This window comes from Pungitius pungitius, chromosome 3 (genome assembly GCF_949316345.1).
Source record: "Pungitius pungitius chromosome 3, fPunPun2.1, whole genome shotgun sequence".
Classification (NCBI taxonomy): Eukaryota; Metazoa; Chordata; class Actinopteri; order Perciformes; family Gasterosteidae; genus Pungitius; species Pungitius pungitius.
The window spans coordinates 24,408,545-24,422,953 of record NC_084902.1 but is presented as its reverse complement, the minus strand read 5'-3'; the positions used below and the strand labels follow the sequence as shown (position 1 = coordinate 24,422,953).

General features: G+C 48.3%; 2 protein-coding genes across 2 annotated transcripts; both read left to right on the top strand.

Annotated features, from left to right (window-relative positions):
• The first annotated feature begins 402 nt into the window (after nt 1–402).
• Nucleotides 403–10,503, top strand: zc3h13 (zinc finger CCCH-type containing 13). The gene is made up of 20 exons (XM_062561370.1): nt 403–578; nt 1,171–1,347; nt 1,500–1,603; nt 1,792–1,906; nt 2,004–2,115; nt 2,227–2,393; nt 2,549–2,697; nt 2,820–3,011; nt 3,099–3,266; nt 3,393–3,763; nt 3,927–4,409; nt 4,563–4,817; nt 4,949–5,405; nt 5,497–5,693; nt 5,892–7,091; nt 7,205–8,020; nt 8,109–8,252; nt 8,971–9,171; nt 9,331–9,494; nt 9,662–10,503. Exons 2-20 carry the CDS (start codon nt 1,180–1,182, stop codon nt 9,860–9,862), a joined length of 5,664 nt encoding a protein of 1,887 aa, XP_062417354.1. The 5' UTR covers nt 403–578; nt 1,171–1,179; the 3' UTR covers nt 9,863–10,503.
• On the top strand, nt 4,736–13,841 carry rpl31 (ribosomal protein L31). The gene is made up of 6 exons (XM_037460139.2): nt 4,736–4,739; nt 11,868–11,883; nt 12,467–12,570; nt 12,668–12,793; nt 13,579–13,691; nt 13,778–13,841. The coding sequence occupies exons 3-6, from the start codon at nt 12,467–12,469 to the stop codon at nt 13,807–13,809; spliced, it is 375 nt and encodes a 124-aa protein (XP_037316036.1). The 5' UTR covers nt 4,736–4,739; nt 11,868–11,883; the 3' UTR covers nt 13,810–13,841.
• Nucleotides 13,842–14,409: the final 568 nt, after the last annotated feature.

The window sequence follows — 14,409 nt, the reverse complement described above, 5'->3', positions numbered from 1 at the left end:
TAAGACCTTCATTGACCTCATAAACTCAGTCACTGCAATAACCACAAATGCAATAACTACTACTCTTATCTTGAACATGTTATTCTTGTACTCACAATAACACATCTGAAAAAACAGGTTAACGTTCACTCAGTTACCCAGATAATGTGAGCCTGTGTACAGAAAACCTACACTTTAAAGCACTGTATGCTTTGCTATAACTCACACAGCTGGTGTTATCAAGTACTATTTCAGTATCGACCAACCAATATTAATGAAGAAATGTTTTTATTAAATAATACACGCTCCATACCAATCGGTGGCGGTAATGCGCGAATTCGTTATTTGACAACCGCCAATAAACTCTCAAGAAGAAGAAGACGACCAATGAGTGAATGGCGGCAACGCAACATTTCCCTGGAGGACAAACGGCCTCTAAAAACCACCGAAGAAGTAAAGCAGACGCTTTGCCTCCGCCACCATGAAGGCACAGATGGCAGTTTCAGCCTCTGGCTTAGAAGAATAAACCTTTTTATTTCTGAAAGTGCTAAATCCACTTCTTGGACTTAAGTAGATGCGACGCCGAATCAATATCTTGGGTGAGACCGCTTTTACAGCCGCACTTTTCTATAAAGCACGCCTGAGAGTTTAGCTTGAAGGCCCCGCGCTCAAGGAAAAAAGTCATTAACGTTAGCTCTGAGGTTCACTTACTTTAGCATTAGCCGCCCTTCGGTTGTGTGTTTTCATTAACGACCGGAACACTCCCATCTCACGTATACGTGTGTGAACGTAACCCATTTAAAGAAAAGCAAACACAATAGTGGAGTTAGCCAGGGAACTTTTAGCTAACGTTAAGCTAGCATTAAGCGAAGAGCACCTGCACACACATTAACGAGCCGAGCCATCTGTGTGTGTCTATGTTTTGGCTGCGTTGCGACTTGTGGTACAACGGTCGTAGCCACATTCGTATTACAATATTTTATCACAAGATTGCTAGATTTAAATGATTATATTAGTCTCAAGCTATGGGGATAAGATGAAACGTTATTTGTGATCAAGAATGAATGGAATCATGCCTGGAAGTGCATCTCTGGCAGTGATGTTTCACATTGATGCTCATGTCTTATTCTGTCCAGTGTTTTAATGCAGATGAGTAATCATTCACACCTCATTACTCTGTCCTTTTTCCAGTCCTGCAGAATGTCCAAGATCAGGCGGAAAGTAACAGTGGAGAATTCAAAAACCATATCTGATAGCAGCAGCAGCAGCAGCACCACGACCAGCAGCACCAGTAACCCCGCCGCCCCATCCCGCCGGCCCAGTGTGTTTGAAAGACTTGGCCCCAGCACTGGGAGTAATGCTGCTGATGTATGTTTAGCCTGATAGTTCTTAATAAGTCCAATTCCTCGCTTCGGGAACACTGATATTTTGTGGTATTCTCAATGATGTATCCTTGTTGTGATGCTTGTTTCGGTGGATGCTGCTGTATCTCATCAAGCTCATGTGTATGTGTCTTTCAGAGTCACTGCAGAAATTGGCTGAAGACCGGTAATTGCAGTTACGGCAACACTTGTCGCTACACACATGGAACTCAGCCACGAGGCAAAGGATTTAGCTTCAGCCGGTAAGGGGGCTTGTTATTAATAACGTTGGTGTGTATGGATATTCTGCATTTTACATTTCACATTCCTATTAAGTTGTCTTGCTGGTTTTGTTTTGGTCTTGCTCCCATCAAAACAAATGTCTTATTACCCATAGCTTTGTTGACGCCAAAGTTGTGTTGTCATGTCTGTGTATATCGTGACGGAGCAGGTCAGCTGAGAGACCCACAGGTGATCTGCGGGAGAGGATGAAGAATAAAAGACAGGATGTTGACCCAGAAAACTTGAAGCGTGACCTAGACGAGCCCGCATCCCCCACAGCTAGAGTTAGTTCTCTGCTCTTTCAGTCTCTATTTTTTAAAGAAGGAAGTGACCCATCACGTGGTTGTTGTTCTAAACATCTGTATGCATATGCGTCTACAGCAGAGAGACTCCTCCAGAGGCCGACACAGGGAAAAGGAGGATATAAAGATCACAAAGGAGCGCACCCCAGCCAGTGAAGAAGAGCCTACAGAGTGGGAAACCAATCGCGAAGGTGAGCTTGTTTTGTTCGTTTATTTAATGTTGAGATTTGAAATCAACAAAATTTCATCATAGATTTCGATTTCTATAGATTTGTTTGTTTTCTTTTCTTTTTACTTTTAAGACTCCGATATCGGTGACTACGACTACGAGTTATCCCTCGAGATGAAACGCCAGAAGATTCAGCGTGAGCTGATGAAATTGGAGCAGGAGAACTTGGACAAGAGGGAGGAGATTATCATCAAGAAAGATGAGACCCCCACAAAAACAAGAGCCCAAGCCATGCCAAAGGTGGGTAACTTGTTTGATTGAATTGAATGATTTTCTTTTTTATGTAGCTGTAATTGGTTTTCGGGAAGCATCTGTACTTCTAAGAGACCAGCCAACTGTAGGAGGGACTGTGATACTTTAAAATGTCATCACGATCTGTTGTCTTTGTCCCTCAGGCCTCCCCAGAGCCGCTAAGCAAGCAAGACTCACCCTCATCCCGGAAGTCAACTGGGTCCCCAAAACACAAAAGTGGAAACAAAGGACCAGGCTCTGGAAAGAAAGAGAAGAAGGCAGTTGTGCCCTCACCAGTTTCAGAATCTACCAGGTAAGAGTCTGGGTTAGCTCTTGATTTTTAGGTTTCAGGATGTGTCATAAACTACACTACAGTTTTCACTGACATTTGGTGGAAATAACTGATGGAGAATTATTCTACCCTCTTTGATCCAGGCCTTCAAAAGGGAGCCACAGTAAGAAAAAAGGGCCCCGGACCCCCAGTCCCCCTCCCCCGGTCCCTCTAGATATTCCTGTGGTTGGTAAAAAACACAAAGGAAAGCACAAGAACAAGGAGAAGTCTGAGGAAAAGCAGAAGGATCGAGGGAGAGAGATTGAAAAACACAAAGAGAAGAAGGAGAAACGCAGGTTAAGTGTTGATGAATGAAATGGTGTAATAATCGTGCGTGTGGGTGTGTGTCTCATTTAACAAAGGATTTCTCTTCTTGAACGTAGGGACAGGTCCGACAGTTCCCACAAGGCCAAGCGCTCAATGACATCAGAGGAGCGTTCCGGCAGTGTGTCCTCTCCCTCCAGGGGCACTACACCCACAGCCAGGAAGAAGTCCACCTCTCCGAAAGCTTTGTCCCACAAGATCGCCGCACTGGTCTCCCCTCCTCGCAGGTCAGCACACCTAGAGCCACTGAGCAGAGCTTTTCTTTCAGCAGGCTTTAATCCCTATTTGTGTTATTTGGTCATGATGACAACAGTGTGGTTTAATCAGTGAATGACTGTCCTTTGCCACGGCAGGTCTCCCACCCCCCCACGCCACCAGCGCACCCCCACTCCTCCACGCCACAAGCGCACCCCCACTCCTACTCGCCACCATTCGCCCTCCTCCCACTCGGGTTCCTCTGCCCAGCGGAACTCTTCGTCTCCTCGCCGCCGCCGCTCGTCCTCCCCCGCCTACCACCGCGGCGCCGCCGTCCTGACGTTGGCCTCCTCCCCTCCGAGCTCCCGGCGGTCCCGGTCCCCCCCCGCTTCCCACAGCGCCTCCTCTCCCCACCGCCGGTCCGACCGATCGAGCCCCGGCCAGCGCCACTCCAGGGGCCGCGAGAGGAGCCGCGGGGAAAGAGAGAGGAGTCCGCCTGCTCAGGAGCGCAGGCATGAGCGCAGAGATGGTAACTTATCTTCTACCTTGTTTTCTTGTTTCTGTCCCTTCTTGTGTGCCATATTTAACACAATGAACACTGTGAAAACTCAGTGGTTTTTGGAAAACAGTTTCTTATGAAATATGGTTGTATTTCAAGGGATTTCCTTCAACATTTTGTCCCTTCTAAACAGAAAGCCGCAGCAAGCGAGAGAAAGAGCGTGATGATCGGGACTACGAGCCCGAACCGGTCTCATCGCGGGACACTCGCGATGATCGGGAGACCAGAGAGGCTCGCGAGCGCCGGGACACTCGCGAGCGAGGAAGGGATACGGCCCGAGAGACCCGTGACCATCGAGACAACCGGGACGTGAAGGACACCCGAGAAATCCGAGCAGAGACCCGCTCCAGCCGAGAGTCCCTGGAGCGCCGTGACCGCGAACGGGAACGGGAGAGGGACCGCGAGAAGGAGAGGGAGAAAGACCGAGAGCGAGAAAAGGAGAGGGAGAGGACTGACAACCACCGGAAGGAGGATCCGGCTCAGGAGGACAGGAGTTATGGCAGAGGTCACGGACGGGAGGATGGGGGCAGAGCTGAAGGAAGGACGGAGAACAGGATGGACAGGACCGAGAGAAACAGCCGAGGGCGAGGGCGAGCCAATGAAACGTCTGACAAAGGCACGGACTAACATCACATCATATGCGTTTATTGCCATAGTGTTTTTTTGTTTTTTTTACCTGTGGCATTAGGGAAATGTTTAGTAACAATGAGCTTTTCAGGTCATGCCGACAGCCCATTAAAGTTTCTCTGTGTCCGTCATTTCCTTCCAGGCTCAAACAGGAACTCCCGGGGTTCCCAACTGGAGAGCGGCCATGACAACTGGGAGTCCCGGAGCAGCGGCGTGCGCGAGCGGAGTGTAGAGAGGAGCACCGATCGCAGCGCTACCGAGCGGAGCTCCGAGAGGGGCTCGGAACGAGATCGCTATGAGGGGGACAGGAGAGGAGATCAGGCCAGAGACTCCTCATACGACAGGAGAGGAGGGCACGGAGAGCGGGATCGAAGAGACAACAGAGATAGAGGCGGAGGTAAGGATTCGCTATAAGGTCAGCTTGCTAACAAAGAAACCTAGAATGTATTTGTTGTTTGTTAATGTATTTCTTTTGGTTTCTGAATCCAATATATGTTTGGCTAAGCATTTTTACCTTTGTTTTTCTAGATCAAAGAGCAGCCTCTCCCGTCAGACACCAGGGGAGATCAGATGAGTCTGAGAGGGAGGAGAGGAGGGAGGACCGCAGGACAGATAGAACGGAGGAGAGAAGAGATGACAGGACCCGTGACCGAGAAAGAGAGCGGGAGAGGGAGAAGGAAAAGGAGAAGGAGAGGGAAAAGGAGCGAGAGAAGGAGCTGGAGAGGGAGCGGGTCAGGGAGAGGGAACGAGAAAGGGAAAGGGAGCGGGAGGAGCGGGAACGCGAGAGGGAGGAGCGGGAGCGCGAGAGGGAGAGGAAGGAGCGCGAGAGAGAGCGGGAGCGCGAAAGAGAGAGGGAGCAACGGGAGCAGCGGGAGCGGGAGAGGCAGCGGGAATGGGAGGAGCGGGAGAGAGGGCGAGAGGAAAGGCGGGAAAGGAGAGACGACACCAGGGACGACCGCACGGTCAGAGACGACCGCAAGACGAGGCGAGACACATTGAGTCCTCAAGCCCATTTACCAGTATGTTTTTTTTAGTTGTTGTTGTTGTTTTTTAACATTTCTCCTCCCTCCTATTAGTCGCAAGCGGCCCAGGGTGGAGAACAGCCCGAGCCCCAGAGCCTCGCCAAAGCGAGCGACCCGGGACGTCAGCCCTGCAGACAGCGACGGCTACAACAGTGCAGAAGAAAAAAGTGAGCGGGCAATTGGCCGGGGGCAGGCCAAGCTCCACCCTCAGCCCCTCCTCCCAACCCCAGTGTGTCTGCATCCACCTGACAGTAGGGGAATTATTTTTTGCCAGGACACTATAACACTATAACTGCAATTACAAAACTGTTCATCGTGTTGTGTCCTGTGTTGGAGACCTGGACGTGGACGAGGCGAAGATAAGTGGTCTGCCGTCAAAGCCGAGTATGTCGGCGATGGCTTTAATGCTTCACAAGTATTGAGTGCGGTATTTGACTGTTCGCTTGCAGGTGCCGACAAGAACCGCTTGCTGAGCCAGGTAGTGCGGCCCCAGGACCCTCCGTTGCGCTCCCCGCCGAGGGCCGCCCCGTCCGACGAGAAGCCCGCGCACTGGAAGGACGACGAGCGCAGAGGAGCCGGGGACAAAAGGGAAGCACGCGGCCGCCATGAGGAACCGGAGCCTCGCGGGGAGCGGAGCAGAGGGGGCGACAGGCGGGGAGAGCCCGTCGCGGATGCACCGTCTGACTCCCGCAGCCGAGGCAGGGAGCAGCGAGAGGCCACGCCGCCACCCCTTGCTCTGGCCCTCGCCACGGGCAGCGAGGATAGAGACGGCTCCCAATCCCATGAGGAGGGTAAAAAGAAGACAAAGTCGCAGAAGAAGGGGCTGAAAAAGGTTCGCAAAGAGGATGAGGTCGGCGGCGCCAACATTCCGGCAGCTGCAGATCGTTTCAAGCCCGAGCCCCCAGCCGGCGGCGCCGCGGAGGGACCGCCACCCGTACGCTCGCCCAAGAAAGGAGCCAGGAAGAAGGCACTCGATCGGAAGAGGAAACGGTCACGAGAGGGGGAATCTGACGTGTCGGATGAGGATTTGTCTGCCCCTCAGCCACAGAACAAGAGGAAGCGTGGGCCCCGGACGCCGCCGCCGTCGATGAGGCCGGATCCCCGTGCTGCCGTGGCCAACATAGAGCCATCTCCTCTACCCAAAATGGACAACTTTAGTGACTGGTCAGATGAGGAGGTCACGGACCGAGCGGCACCGCTGGAAACGCAGGCTCCTCCGGCACCGGCCGAGCCTCTCAAGAGAGGCGCTGGTCCCAGAGTGGGCAGGGACAGGGAGCGGTGTCACCCTCCTGCCATCGCTCCCCTGCTCCCCCAAGATCCCCCGATGCTGCTGCCTACTCTGACCCCGCAGCCGCTCATGTCGCAGCCGCTGCTCCGCAAGCTCCCCCCGGAGCAGGTGCGCAGCAGCAGCATGGGGAGCAACCAGAGCCGCACGTCGTCCAGGCGCCTGCGCTCTCCCTCCATTGAGTCGGCCCACCGAGACGACCCCCAGGGTCCGCGCGCCCGCCGGGGACGGCTGCAGGGCGCCAACTCTCGGGACCGGGAGAGGGAGAGGGAGAGGCCGGTTGTGGGCGAACCTCCGGTGGCCGAGAGGAAGTCTCGAATTGACCAGCTGAGGAGAGCCGAGCCCAGTCGCAGCACCTCCTCAGGTAGATGAACACTGCCCTTCCCCATAAACCTTTCCTAAATGCTACTTTAGGAACATGAGTTAAGCTGTGATTTAAAATCAAGCCTGATCCTCTCTGTCTCTGCTGTCTTACAGACCGTCAGGACTCGCGCAGCCACAGCTCCAGGCGCAGCTCCCCGGACTCTGAGAGGCCGGCCAGGTCGGGGTCCCGCGCCGGCTCCTATGACAGTCGAGAGCGGGAGAGAGACAGGGAGACATTTGAGCGGGAACGAGACCGAAAGGACCTGCGGCCTCAGCAGCCGCAGCAACAATCCCTGCCTCTGCAGCCACAGCAGCAGCAGCAACCACCACTACTACAACCACCACAACAACAACAACCACCACCACAGCAGCAGCCTCTGCTCCTCCAGCAGCCCCTTCAACTGCAGAGAGACTGGGAGCCCGAACCCAGGGACTGGCCCAGCAGAGGACGGGAGCCCCTTCTGATGCGTCCTGGCCGGGAACCTCTCCTGAGGGAGCGGGACATCAGGGACAGGGACCGCTTACTCCCCGAAGGACTCATCCAGCAGCACGAGCGAGAGAGGGAGCGAGAGAGGGAGCGAGAGAGGGATATTAGAGGCGGCGGCGGTGATCGAGAGAGGGAGAGGTTGATGATGATGGACCTACTGCCACACGGGGACCTCAGGCTCGCAGGACGGGGAGACTTGCGTGGGGACTTGCGGGGAGACTTGCGGGGAGACTTGCGAGGGGACCTGCGAGGTGATCTGCGGGGTGACATGAGGGGAGACCTGCGGGGGGAAATGATGAGACCAGAGAGAAGTGACTTTGAGCCAAGAGAATGTGCCTATGTGCCAAGGGAAGTCTTCAGCTCTTTAGAGTTGGAGAAACCCAGCAACAGTCACCATCTAATGGGAGATCAGAGGGAGCTGGAGAAGACGGACAGCATTGATGGTAAGAATATCACAACAGTTCTGCCTTGCTTTTGTCACCTTTTGTCAAATTTCCCTACATGGGCTTAAAGAAGTCTTCATGTTCTCAGGAGACGATGACGCAAAAGAAGATGACGGCCAGTCAGTCACCTCCGTGGGAGAGGAGTATGAACCAATCAGTGATGACGAGCTGGATGAAATACTGGCTGACAGCCAGAAAAAAGAGGATCAGCAGGATGACGAAAAAATTACAGGTACCAGGAAAAAAGCTTTATTTTGATGGGGGGGACATTTATTTGGAAATTAATACAGGGTTGTTACGGTCATGAAAAACCTAGAAAATGGTCATTTCCAGGCCTGGAAAAAAGAAAATCCCATCGGTTTTGGAAAAGATATGGAAATGTGTTATATTCATATGTTTATGTCGTTCGTTTAAGATGAGATTGAAAGCTCGCAGCGCAAAGGTTTGTGCAAAAGCATCTTAACCCACTTGCTAGCGAAGCTACTAGAGAAACCCTATGAGAGGGCCACTGCTAGCGCGAGCAGCACGTCACTATCAAGACAATCAAGGAGCGTCAATCGAACATAAATTATTTTCAATGTATGTTCAGTATCTTTAGTTCCTGCATAAATCTAAAATTAAATGATTTTTTATATTCCAATGAATTATTATATACACTTCCGGCTCTTACAGAGACACTGCAAGTATACTGTTAAGTTCATATATCGTTTATAGTTTGAATTTCTTTAATGTTGTCAATCCTCGTTTTGTGCTTTTTGCAAAGTATCTGTTTAGGCACCGGTATGTTTTATAAGCGTTGTTTTAGAACTAGTATTGGAAAAAACCCAAACGATACCTCTCCATACTGGATAATTGTAAAAAAAAAAAAAAAAAAAAAAAAAAACCACTTTCTTGGAACCTAATTCACTGGTAAAACTGGGTAAATTGAAATGTTCATCATGTGTCGACAGGTCCTCTGGATGTCATTGACGTGGACTGGTCCAGCCTGATGCCCAAAACGAAGCAGGAGCCCCGGGCGGCGGGGGCGGCGCTGCTCCGCTTCACTCCAGGGGCGGTGCTTCTGAGGGCGGGAATCTCCAAGCGCCTCGCTGGGCCCGAGCTGATGGAGCAGGTCAGAGAGGTGTGCAAGTCTGAGCTGGACGACCCCAAAGGTGAGACCTTGCACATCTACGGCATTTAATGCGAATGCTTGTTTCTCGCTTTCCTTGTGTTTTATTTTACATTGGAAACCTGACATTTGAAACGGCATGTTAATATTGTGAAAACGGACATTCTTGTATAGTGAAACTTTGTCTTTTCTGTCCTACCAGATGCCGACAAGCTGTTTGAGCATGACCTGGGGGCTCTGAACATGGCCGCTCTGAACAGGCGGGTGGAGAGGGCGGGTCTGCTGAGAAACCTCGGGCCCTGCTGCAAGGCCCTGTGTGCCCGCAGGGACTTCGCCATCCGCCGACAGCTGTTAAAAAACGACAAGGTAGGGACAGCGACTCTAATGCCGCGGTTACTCTGGCGGTTATGTATATATTATCCCTCTTTTCTCTGGATGCCGTTGGGACGCCGTTGGTACCTTTTGCATCTGCATTGCTAAGAGAAAAGGTTTTGTTTGTTTGATTTTTTTACAATCTGCTTCTCCTTCTTCAGGGCCTAACCAAGCAGTACCCCGCCACTCCTGTGGTGGACAACGAGCTGCTGCAGATGAGCATGCGTCTCTTCAGAAGGACCATGGCGGGCCAGGCCGCGGCCCCAGAGCAGTCAGACGGCGGCTCCGTGACGGCGGCCGAGGTGGCTCCTGCCGGTGGTAGTAAACTCAGCACGGCACAGCCCGAGGTGTGTGCGTCTTGAGAGAAATGGGGTTTTTCAAATAGTCGAAACGCGTGAAATTGAGCATGTCCGACTTTCCCGTCTCATTTCATACGCAGCATTTTTAGTCATGAGAGGAAATAAAAGAAAACGGCAAAATTGTGAATCTTACTCAGTCATGCATTACATGTATTTGATGATCTTCAAAGTCCTGCGCCATAGACAACTGGACATTTTAGCTGGTTGTGAACCATGTATGAGAGGCATAAAACCCTAAACTACTTCTGTTTCGTGTGCATTGCTATGTTTTAGAGCAGCTTTTTAAGTGTCTGTTTCATCTGCCTAACCATGTTCAAATTCCTTTATTGTGCATTGGTTACCACGACTGAGAATTAAAATGGTTAGATGTTAATTTTTGTAATGGGTCATTTGCTTTGTATGAAGGGACTATTCAGCCTCAAACTATGTGATAATTGGTGTTTTATATTTTTTTCTGTTTGGGTCAAGTTACAAAATATCTGCAGTAAATGGCAGCATGTTTTCTACAGTTTCCCCCGACCAACAACACTGCCTAGCTATGCCACATTGAATTGAATTTGATACAAATGTTAGTCTTTAGAGACATTTTATTGCTTTTTGCTTGATGTTTGTGTTGAATGGTTTGCTGATGTCTACAAACTGAACTGAGTGCAGCACACAGTAGACTGGATTTCCTTTAACGTTCACCAGCCCACATCCTTAAAAAAAGGAGCCGAAAATAGTAAAGGACAGTAGACTCTTTAGTTTTTTACCTCTAAGTGACTGAAAGAATAATTACTTTGAGATTCACGTCATGTTTCTGTGATTCCAGTGGTCAACCATCCAGAGTCCTAATAAAAAGACTTGTACAGTTGGATAAACTGAACCTCTGGGACGTGATTGCACTCTTAGTTCAATAATCGACTTGGGGGCAGGGGAGAAGTGCAGCTCATGCATGCTTTGAGTGCTTGGATACAAATCAATGGACAAACCAATGTCAGTGTTGCAACCTAATTGGAATGAGAAAAGGCTGTTCTCTTAGACGTGGACTCATTGTGGCAGCTCCTCCCAGCCATGCAACTGTGACTTGAAAGTGACATTACAGACCTGGAGAGAACGGGTTCTAGCCCACTATCTTAATGTCTGGCCGCAACTCTTTTCTTACCACATATTTATTTTGTCTAAGGTAGAAGGACAATTTTGAGATGTACTGTTGATAACTGATTTAATGCTGTTTTTTGTTTTTTTACAAAAAAAATAAATGAATGACATCAAATTGTAATGACATTTTACCAAATAAGGGCAACTTTAGACCTAAAGGAATAATTTATAAGGTTTGTCACATTACCTCAGTGATCCATGAGGACGGTTACGAAAAGCAATTATCTGCATTTTGAGGTAAGTTATGAATTTAAAATATAACCACAACATTTTATGGTTGCTGTTTTTTCGCCACACTTTCACGGCCAGTTTGAGGAGACACACAGTTTCTAACTTTTACAACTGTTATAAAATGAAAGCTTTCAGCCATTACCGATAAGGTTTAATACAAGTGTTTTTAGGAAGATATGAGACAATAGAGCAGGCGTCTTTTTTTTATAACATGCTAAATAAATCGAATTGATTGAATGGTTGAAGTACCTCTTATTACTGTCTGTCTCTATTATGTTGGTATGCAATGGTCCATCACATGCTATTGCTTTACTCACTATAGTACCATCAATTGGGAAGCTGATATTCTTAATAAAAAAATACAGATTGGTTAACATACCAAATTTTAAGTGACATATCTTTATTCGTTTCAGAATATAAAAGTGTACATTTCAAATTTATGGTTTGCGTATAAATTCAGAGAATCCAAAAGTTTACGTCCCCATGCCTCCATTATCTCAAATAGGGTTAGGGTCCTCATTACGTATGTTCTCGGAACCTTGACCTCCACCTTTGTTGTTGACGAACATCATACACGACGGACCGGCTTCCTTTACCCACAATCCTCTGCGTTAGGTCCGTCCTTCCGACTTCCGCCGCAACTACAAGCCGAAGTGAGTATTTTTTCGGAAATTAAATTTCTACAATCTATCACCATCCTGCCATATTAAAGACAGCCCTGACCGCGTGTTTTTTCAAACTATTAACATTAACGTTGCATTGTCCATCTTGTGTGGTTTTTGGTGTGTTTTAATATATTAGAAGACGTTTAATGTTGAAGAACGTTGCGGCGATGATTCGACCGTAATGGCTTCAGTTAGCCCGCCTTCCCAGTGCCCACTTTAAGATAGAAAGAGCATTATGTTGTTTCTACATCAATCCACCGCCAACAGTTTAAGTTGCATTTGTATCATAGTGCTGTTTATCTTGCCTATTAGCCTGCGAGCTAGCTCACTCAAAGTAACGTTATTGAGAACAAGCTAGCTTTGTGCCAATGTTAAATAGTTTGATGCATCAAATTGATGTTAGTCTCCCGTATTAATCCTTCTTGCAGTTAATCTGTTTCTTCAATGTAATTGTAGTTAACTAAGTTAAGTGTATTCTGTTTCTTCAATGTAATTGTAGTTAACTAAGTCAAGTGTATGTAACGTGACATAGCATCTGTATGCTGAAGCAGTGATCCCTGTATGTTCATAGATGGCCCCAAATAAGAAAGGAGAGAAAAAGAAGGGGCGTTCAGCCATCAACGAGGTTGTGACCAGAGAGTACACCATCAATGTCCACAAGCGCATCCATGGAGTGTGAGTACTGCATTGGTGTATGATCATGTTAATGGGACACTATCTTTTTTTGAATTACTTGTCCTAAAATTCGATCAATTGTGTTGTCTCCTTGCAGGGGTTTTAAGAGGAGGGCGCCCCGCGCCATCAAGGAGATCCGCAAGTTCGCCATGAAGGAGATGGGAACTCCTGATGTCCGTATCGACACTCGCCTCAACAAGGCAGTGTGGAGCAAGGGTGTCAGGTGAGACAATAAATCGGTAATACTAATGCTTGAGGAATGAAATGCCCAGCCAGCCTAACCATGTGCGTGGCGCCCCACGAGTGTATACATACCCATGCTGCAGGTTCCTGCTCCTAATAGTATGAGGTGCAGGGAAAAGGCTGAGTTTGTGTCAATTACAAACCTATGCTGGGAAATGTATTGTTATTGCAATCCTACAGGTCCCTCAAGCAAACTTTTTGCCTGCTGGTGACAATTCCATTTAAACAGAAAAAAAATCGTATTTTGCACTAAAGACGGACCAGTTAAAATTACATATTATCAGCTGAGGCAAGATTTGCCTTTTTGTAGTGAGGCCTGACACATCACATTGGTTTATGATTTGTAGTGTGTGAAACGTGAACATATCAAGAACATACTCTGATTCAATACCGCCAACAAGTCCGTGACACGCTGAATGAGCAATATAACACTTGCGGCAACCTATTAAATCAGTGTTTCTCAACTGGTGGGTCCCGACCCACTAGTGGGTCGCGGACCCGTTTGTAGTGGGTCGCGGGCCATTGCATGGAGAAAAATCCTCCCGGATATTATTTTGAAGGGATTTTCTCTTAACGCAGCGGAGTGTCGGTGTTTTTCCGGCTCGTCCGTCCATGTTTTCAGTCAGCGCGGCAATTAGAACGCGGAAGCACCCCCCCCCCCGACACCGCCAGCGAACGCGGAAGCACCCCCTCCCCCGTTGACCGATCAAATTGGGTCTGTATTAAATGGTTTGCATTTAGTTACCATTGTTTTGTGCCGTGCAGGAACGTGCCATACAGGATGCGTGTACGACTGTCCAGGAAGCGTAATGAGGACGAGGACTCTCCCAACAAACTGTACACCTTGGTCACATACGTACCTGTCACCACATGCAAAGGTAAATATGCCACTGACTGCCGCTGTCATTTGCCTATTACTACGCAATAAAAATGTTGAATAAACGTACCTCTTTTTTTTCAACAGGTCTGCAGACAGTCAATGTTGATGAAAACTAAACTCTGCGAGTCGAATAAATATGATAAAAGAACCTCTTGTCTTAAGTCTTTAATTCTGTTTCTGCTCTTAAATCTTGTATTTAAACTGTTTTCAATTTGTATTGAGTTTAATGTGTTTCTGTAAATATAATAACCATATGCCTCAAAGTTTGCCATGCTCACTGGACTGCATCTGTGTTTTCACAGTAAAGACAACCGTTTGAAATATGCAGACAGACCATGTACCTTTTTAGGGAAACTTGGTGTTTTTAGAAAAAATGTTGCAAACTCTCTCAGGTCAATTAAGAAGTTAAGAATTTTATCAGCACTCATTAAATATTACTTATAGGTTAAGCAAGTTGTATATACATTTACAAACATGGTCCTACAGGAAATGTTTATTGCTATATGTCAGACATACATGGAATTTGACTTGGCCGTTGGTGCATAAGAATAATAATGGACAACAGTCAAAGTAGTGCAGCAATAAGATACAAATATAATCTATGCTATGGGTTAGTAAGTTAAGAAATAAAGATACAAATAAGGATATAGTGCACCAGCTAAACAAAAAGTGACAAGTGAAAGTGGAGAGTGAGTCACTGGGGGGGACCCGGGCTC